This window comes from Salvelinus sp. IW2-2015, linkage group LG19 (assembly GCF_002910315.2).
Source record: "Salvelinus sp. IW2-2015 linkage group LG19, ASM291031v2, whole genome shotgun sequence".
NCBI lineage: Eukaryota > Metazoa > Chordata > Actinopteri > Salmoniformes > Salmonidae > Salvelinus > Salvelinus sp. IW2-2015.
Genome location: NC_036859.1, coordinates 35,051,567 through 35,060,217, shown reverse-complemented (window position 1 = coordinate 35,060,217; position 8,651 = coordinate 35,051,567). Strand labels below are relative to the sequence as shown.

The following is an 8,651-nucleotide window of genomic DNA, read 5'->3' as shown; positions in this document are numbered from 1 at the left end:
ACAGGCGAAGGGCTAGAGAGAGGGTCAATCAGGCGAGAGAGGTCAAGACAGGGCTAGAGAGGGTCAATACAGGGCTAGAGAGAGGGGTCAATACAGGGCTACGGTAGAGAGGGGTCAATACAGAGGCTAGAGAGAGGGGTCAATACAAGGCCTAGAGAGAGGTCAATACAAGGCTAGAGAGGGGTCAATACAGGGCTTAAGAGGGGTCAATACAAGGGCTAGAGAGAGGGTCAATACAAGCTGGAGGAGGGTCAATACAGAAGGCTAGAGAGGGGTCATACAGAGGCTAGAGAGAGGGGTCAATACAGGGCTAGAGAGAGGGGTCAATACAGGGCTAGAGAGAGGGGTCAATACAGGGCTAGAGAGAGGGGTCAACACAGGGCTAGAGAGGGGTCAATACAGGGCTAGAGAGAGGGGTCAATACAGGCTAAGAGGGGTCAATACAGGGCTAAGAGGGGTCGAATACAGGCTAGAGAGGGGTCAATACAGGGGCTAGAGAGAGGGTCAATACAGGGCTAGAGAGAGGGGTCAATACAGGGCTAGAGAGAGGGGTCAATACAGGGCTAGAAGTCTCAGGTAGAGAGGGTCAATGCAGGGCTAGAGAGAGGTCAATACAGGGCTAGAGAGAGGGGTCAATACAGGGCTAGAGAGAGGGTCAATACAGGGCTAGAGAGGGGTCAATACAGGGCTAGAGAGGGGTCATGCAGGGCTAGAGAGAGGGTCAATACAGGGCTAGAGAGGGGTCAATGCAGGCTTAGAGAGGAGGTCAATACATGGCTAGAGAGAGGGTCAATACAGGGCTAGAGAGAGGGTCAGTACAGGGCTAGAGAGGGGTCAATACAGGGCTAGAGAGGGGTCAATTACAGGGCTAGAGAGGGGTCAATACAGGCTAGAGAGGGTCAATGCAGGGCTAGGAGAGGGTCAATACAGGCTAGAGAGAGGTCAATACAGGGCTAGAGAGGGTCAATACAGTGCTAGAGAGGGGTCAATACAGGGCTAGAGAGGGTCAATGCAGGCTAGAGAGGGTCACATACAGGGCTAGAGAGGGGTCAATACAGGGCTAGAGAGAGGGGTCAATACAGGCTAGAGGGGTCATACAGGCTAGAGAGGGGTCAATACAGGCTAGAGAGGGTCAATACAGGGCTAGAGACGGGTCAATACAGGGCTAGAGAGAGGGGTCAATACAGGGCTAGGAGAGAGGTCAATGCAGGCGATCTGAGTGCTTTCGTGTGTAAATGTAACATGGCAAATGTTACTGTATGTCATGGCATTTTGATCAGTTATATTGAAATTGTGGATTTTTTGTGGGCTTTTTTCCCCATGTTAGAGTGCAAGTGCGATGAGTGAGAACATGTAGCGGTCAATGCTGATGATTCAGGTGGTAAAAACTTAGGACAGTCGATAGTAGCATTTTGATCAGCAGTAAGAATGTCTGTATTTCAGATTTTTCTGCTCTCACCTGTATGATCTATAATATTATACACCATTTAGACAATGCTTTTATCCAAAACGACTTAGTCATGCGTTTTACCTACTGTGTTCGGGAATTGAACATTGCACGCGCCAATGCTCTACCAACTGAGATACAGAGGACCACTGAGACCATCTAAAAACTCTCTGTCCTCACCTCTTGAATCTCTCCTTCATCTCCTTGATGTCGTTCTCTCTGGGCTCGATCTGTTTCTTAGTTCCTTGATCTTGTAGTCCAGGACAAACTTGAACTCTCCAGCTCTGGTTCTTCTCTTCAGGTCGTAGATTCTCTTCTCTGCAAAAAGGAGGAGAGGAGTTTTGTTACCTCTTTTATAACCCAAAACATGTCTCTGTTGTACTAATAGCTACTGTGATAGTTTGTGACCTGTGTAGTTCTGACATTTTGGTCAAAATGAGTTATCACATAGAGTTTCAGGCTGTCCTTACTGTGAGACATGTCAGATTTTAGAAAAGGACGTTTACGATGAAAACATCTCAAATCAGAAAGGTCCATCTGCGTAAACACCTTTAAACTCCGTGTTATAAGGTCCATCTGCGTAAACACCTTAACTCGGTGTTATAAGGTCATCTGCGTAAACACTTTTAAACTCGGTGTTTATAGGTCCATCTGCGTAAACACTTTAAACTCGGTGTTATAAGTCCATCTGCGTAAACACCTTTTAACTCGGTGTTATAAGGTCCATCTGCGGTAAACACCTTTAACTCGGTGTTATAAGGTCCATTGCGTAAACACTTTAAACTCGGGTATAAGCCATCTGCGTAAACACTTTAACTCGGTGTTATAAGGTCCATCTGCGTAAACACCTTTAAACTCGTGTTATAAGGTCCATCTGCGTAAACACCTTTTAACTCGTTAAAGTCCATCGCTAAACACCTTTTAACTCGGTGTTATAAGGCCATCTGCGTAAACACCTTTTAACTCGGTGTTATAAGGTCCATCTGCTGTAAACACCTTTAACTCGGTGTTATAAGGTCCATCTGCGTAAACACCTTTAACTCGGTGTTATAAGGTCCATCTGCGTAAACACCTTTAAACTCGGTGTTATAAGTCCATCTGCGTAAACACCTTAACTCCGTTTAAGTCCATCTGTAAACACTTTTAACTCGGGTGTTATAGGTCCATCTGCGTAAACACCTTTAAACTCGGTGTTATAAGGTCCTATCTGCGGTAAACACCTTTTAACTCGGTGTTATTAAGGTCCATCTGCGTAAACACACCTTTAAACTCGGTGTTATAAGGTCCATTCTGCGTAAACACCTTTTAACTCGTGTGTTATAAGGTCCATCTTGCGTAAACACCTTTAAACTCGGTGTTATAAGGTCCATCTTGCGTAAACACCTTTTAACTCGGTTATAAGGTCCATCTGCGTAAACACCTTTTAACTCGGTGTTATAGGTCCATCTGCGTAAACACCTTTTAACTCGGTTATAAGTCATCTGTAAACACTTTAAACTGTGTTTATAAGGTCCATCTGCGTAAACACCTTTAACTCGGTGTTATAAGGTCCATCTGCGTAACACCTTTAACTCGTGTTATAGAGTCCATCTGCGTAAACACCTTTTAACTCGGTGTTATAAGGTCCATCTGCGTAAACACCTTTAAACTCGGTGTTATAAGGTCCATCTGCGTAAACACCTTTTAAACTCGGTGTTATAAGTCATCTGCGTAAACACCTTTTAACTCGGTGTTATAAGGTCATCTCGTCACCTTAAATCGTATAAGCACGCGTAACACCTTTAACTCGGTGTTATAAGGTCCATCTGCGTAAAACACCTTTAAACTCGGTGTTATAAGGTCCATCTGCGTAAACACCTTTTAAACTCAGGTGTTATAAGGTCCATCTGCGTAAACACCTTTTAAACTCGGTTATAAGGTCCATCTGCGTAAACACCTTTTAACTCGGTGTTATAAGGTCCATCTGCGTAAACACCTTTAAATCGGTGTTATAAGGTCCATCCTGCGGTAAACACCTTAAACTCGGTTATAAGGTCCACTGCGTAAACACCTTAACTCCTGTTATAAGGTCATCTGCCGTAAACACCTTTAAACTCGTGTTATGAGGTCCATCTGCTGAAACACCTTTAAAACTCGGTGTTATAAGGTCCATCTGCGGTAAAACACCTTTGAAACTCGGTTTTGTATATAAGGTCATCTGCGTAAACACTTTAAACTCGGTTTTATAAGGTCCATCTGCGTAAAACACCTTTAAAACTCGGTGTTATAAGGTCCATCTGCGTAAACACCTTTAAACTCGGTGTTTATAAGGTCTCTGCGTAAACACCTTTAAACTCGGGTGTTATAAGGTCATCTGCGTAAACACCTTAAACTCGGTGTTATAAGGTCCATCTGCGTAACACCTTTAACTCGGTGTTATAAGGTCCATCTGCTAAACCCTTTTAACTCCGGGTGTATAAGGTCATCTGTAAACACCTTTAACTCGGTGTTATAAGGTCCATCTGCGTAAACACCTTTTAACTCGGTGTTATAAGTCCATCTGCGTAAACACCTTTAAACTCGGTGTTATAAGGCTTATCTGCAAATCTAATCACACAACACTGGGTTGTCAATCAAAATAACTGTATGTAAGAAATAATACTTATTGAGTCAAAAAGAGGAAGACATCATAAAACAGTTCCCAATACCCATTATCTCAGAAACTTATACAGTCTGCATATAGAACCATATAGTCCCAGGTCCTTGATTATTGATATCATAGGTTCTTGGTCCTCTTTTTAAATGACTTAGATTTTTTATCACCTTTTTCAGAAGACTGACCATAACATAACATAAGCATAACGTAAGATAAAAACATAATAAACACAGGTGCCTTAGATATGTTTATGCCCTTTGGAGAAGCAATGCTGTTTTTGTCTTGTTCTTTATCAATAGGAAAACCTCCATGGAAGGAGTATTTCACTAAATTACAAACTTTTTAAAACTTTCAGTGTTTTATCCACAGCATAACATAGTTCTCCATAAGATATACCTGAGTTTATCAAACATTAGGAACACTTTCCTAATATTGAGTTGTCTTGCCCATTCACCCTCTGAAAGACACACATACACAATTACATGTCTCAAGGCTTAGAAATCCTTTCTTTAACCTGTCTCCTCCCCTTCATCTATACTGATTGAAGTGGATTTAACAAGTGACATCAATGAGGGATCATAGCTTTCACCTGGATTCACCTGGTCAGTCTATGTCATGGAAAGGCAGGTGTCCTTAATGTTTTGTCCACTCAGTGTAGTGTATTTGTCATTTTAAGGAACTATTGCTTAACAAATGTGTGATGAGCATGAACTCATACTTTGGATGATGTGTTTTGAAAAGAAGGGTATTTATCTTTATGTAATCATTAAATGTCTGTATTTTTCTATTGAAAAGTGAAATTTAATTGTAACATTCTGTGCTAGATAGGACCGTATGCTGAACCAGAGAGTAGGGACCGTATGGCTGAACCCAGATAGGACCGTATGGCTGAACCCAATAGGCCGTATGGCTGAACCCAGATAGGACCGTTATGGACTGAACCCAGATAGGACGTATGCGAACCAGATAGGACCTATGGCGAACCCCAGATAGACCTATGCCGAACCCAGATAGGACCTTATGGCCGAACCCAGATAGACCTTGATGGCCGAACCCAGATAGGACCGTATGGCCGACCCAGATAGGACCTTATGGCCACAGATAGGACCTTATGGCCGAACCCAGATAGGACCTTATGGCCGAACCCAGATAGGACCGTATGGCCGAACCCAGATAGGACCTTATGGCCGAACCCAGATAGGACCGTATGGCCGAACCCAGAATGACATTTCAGAGCCATAAGGTTCTATGTGCGATTGCACCCCCCTACTCTGGACTTTAGGTACCTTTAAGGACCTTACTGGGTTATGAAAGAATGCTGTACTACATATTCAGTTGTATCTAGGAAAGATGTTCCAGAAGAAGAAGCTCACATAATCAGTGTCTCGTCTCCCTACCAATAACTAGTGCTAGAAGGTGGATCCAATACATATGAGGCCAATAGCCCCCTTATACAGAACGTGTCCTACAGTAGCTCATGTTTCTGTTAAAAAACACAAAACAAAAAACAACATTTATTTTTCTCCGTCTCAGTCCCTTTTCTCTTGTTTGATGCCTAATGAACAGGACCCTGTCCATCCCCACTTTGACTTGGATGGTCTCGTCTCTCTCCTGGATCTCCTTCTTCAGGCCCACAATGTGCGTCTCCAACCCTCCCCTAGCCTAGGTTCCTCCAGTACCTGTACCCACCGCATCCCCCTGCAGCCACCCACCACCCACCTTATCCTGAATGGTCTCGTCCCTCTCTTGGATCTCTTTCTTCAGGCCCAGGATGTCCTTCTCCAGGGACTTGATGACCCCTCGTAGCTTCTGCTGCTCCACCCTCAGCTTCTCAATCTCCACGTTGCGGTCGTCTATATCCTTCTGCAGGCTGCTGAACTGTCACGGGAGAAGACAGAGAGGGGAGAAGACAGAGAGGGGAGAAGACAGAGAAGGGAGAAGACAGAGAGGGGAGAAGACAGAGAGGGGAGAAGACAGAGAAGGGAGAAGACAGAGAGGGGAGAAGACAGAGAGGGGAGAAGACAGATAGGGGAGAAGACAGAGAGGGGAGAAGACAGAGAGGGGAGAAGACAGAGAAGGGAGAAGACAGAAGACAGAGAGGGAGAAGACAGAGAGGGAAGAAGACAGAGAGAGAGGAGAAGACAGAGAGGGAGAGAGACAGAGAAGAGACAGAAGAACAGAGAGGGGGACCGGAGAGAGAAGACATGTGTTTAAAGGTGTGAATGAGAAGTGGAGATTCAATAGATTATAGAACAAATATTCAACAGATATTTTCATATAATATATTGTAGAGGTCTATACTGTATGTGGAAGCTATAACATACTGTATGTGGAAGCTATAACATACTGTATGTGGAAGCTATAACGTACTGTATGTGAAGCTATAACGTACTTATGTGGAAGCTATAACATACTGTATGGGAAGCTATAACATTACTGTATGTGGAAGCTATAACATACTGTATGTGGAAGCGTAACATACTTTGATACTGTATTGGAAGTATAACATACTGTATGTGAGCTATAACATACTGTATGTGGAAGCTATAACATACTGTATGTGGAAGCTTATAACATACTGTATGTGGAAAGCTATAACTACTGTATGTGGAAGCTGTAACATACTGTATGTGGAAGCTATAACATACTGAATGTGGAAGCATAACGTACCGTATGTGGAAGCTATAACCATACTGTATGTGGAAGCTATAAACATACTGTATGTGGAAGCTATAACATACTGTATGTGGAAGCTATAACTACTGTATGTGGAAGCTATAACATACTGTATGTGGAAGCTTAACATACTGATGTGGAAGCTGATAATACTGTATGTGGAAGCTATAACGTACGGTATTGTGAGCTACTACTGTATTGGAAGCATAACATACTGTATGTGAAAGCTGTAACATACTGTATGTGGAAGCTATAACCTACCTGTGTGGAAGCTATAACTACTGTATGTGGAAGCTATAACATACTGTATGTGGAAGCTGTACTTACATAATACTAGTATGTGGAAGCTATAACATACTGTATGTGGAAGCTATAACATACTGTATGTGAAGCTATAACACACTGTATGTGGAAGCTATTAACCATACTGTATGTGGAAGCTATAACATACTGTATGTTGGGAAGCTATAACATACGTGTATGTGGAAGCTATAACATCTGTATGTGGAAGCTATGAACATACTGGTATGTGGAAGCTATAACATACTGTATGTGTAAGCTGTAACATTACTGTATGTGGAAGCTATAAACATACTGAATGTGGGAAGCATAACGTACTGTATGTGGAAGCTATAACGTACTGTATGTGGAAAGCTATAACATACTGGTATGTGGAAGCTATAACATACTGTATGTGGAAGCTATAACATACTGTATGTGGAAGCTATAACGTACTGTATGTGGAAGCTATAACATACTGTATGTGGAAGCGATAAACATACTGTATGTGGAAGCCTTAACATACTGTATGTGGAAGCTATAACATACTATGTGGAAGCTATAACATCTGTATGTGGAACTATAACATACTGTATGTGAAGCTAATAACATACTGTATTGTGAAGCTATAACATCTGTAGTGGAGCTGTAAACATACTGTATGTGGAAGCCTATAACAACTGAATGTGGAAGCGATACATACTGGTATGTGAAGCTATAACATACTGTATGTGGAAGCTGTAACATACTGTATGTGGAAGCTATAACATACTGTATGTGGAAGCTATAACATACGTGATTGGAGCTATAACATCTGTATGTGGAAAGCTATAACATACTGTATGTGGAACTATAACATACTGTATGTGGAAGCTGTAACATACTGTATGTGAAGCTGTAACATACGTATGTGGAAAAGCTGTAACATACTGTATGTGGAAGCTATAACATACTGTATGTGGAAGCGTATAACATACTGTATGTGGAAGCATTAACATACTGTATGTGAAGCTGTAACATACTGGTATGTGGAAGCTATAAACATACTGTATGTGAAGCTATAACATACTGTATGTGGAAGCTGTAACATACTGTAGTGTGGAAGCTTAAACATACTGTACGTGGAAGCATATAACATACTGATGTGGAAGCTCTAAAAAAGCATTTTCTCATGGAATACTGAATGTAGTTAACCCTTTGTTTCAAAGACCATTCGAGGACTGGATATGAATGAGTCGTGTGTGTTCTCTATTTTCTGTGGGTCTGGTTTACATAATGAGTGGATTAAGAGTTATTATACGAGTGGGGAACGAAAGATGAAGATAACTGTTATTTGCATTCACCTTTTTCCTCATGACGCCCGTCTCTCCCTTTCAGGCGCAGGTGATCTCTTTCTCTACCCGTAGTTTCCTCTCGTACTTGATGCGGATGTCCTGGAATCTCCCGGTCTCCGTCCTCCTCCATCTGCTTCTTGGACTCCTCCAAACTCCCTCACCTGCTGCCTGGACTCGGTCCTGACACTGAGACACACACACGCGCACACACACACACCACACACACACACACACACACACACACACACACACACCCACACACACACACACACACACACCA

At 42.5% G+C, this 8,651-nt stretch overlaps 1 protein-coding gene across 1 annotated transcript in view; it reads right to left on the bottom strand.

Moving 5' to 3' along the window:
* Positions 1 to 8,651, bottom strand: part of LOC111978920 (cilia- and flagella-associated protein 57-like) — a 57,969-nt gene that overhangs the window by 23,457 nt on the left and 25,861 nt on the right. The window contains 5 exon segments of the mRNA XM_070449004.1: positions 5,802 to 5,960; positions 8,381 to 8,473; positions 8,475 to 8,519; positions 8,521 to 8,547; positions 8,549 to 8,557. Coding sequence (XP_070305105.1) covers positions 5,802 to 5,960; positions 8,381 to 8,473; positions 8,475 to 8,519; positions 8,521 to 8,547; positions 8,549 to 8,557 — 333 coding nt within the window.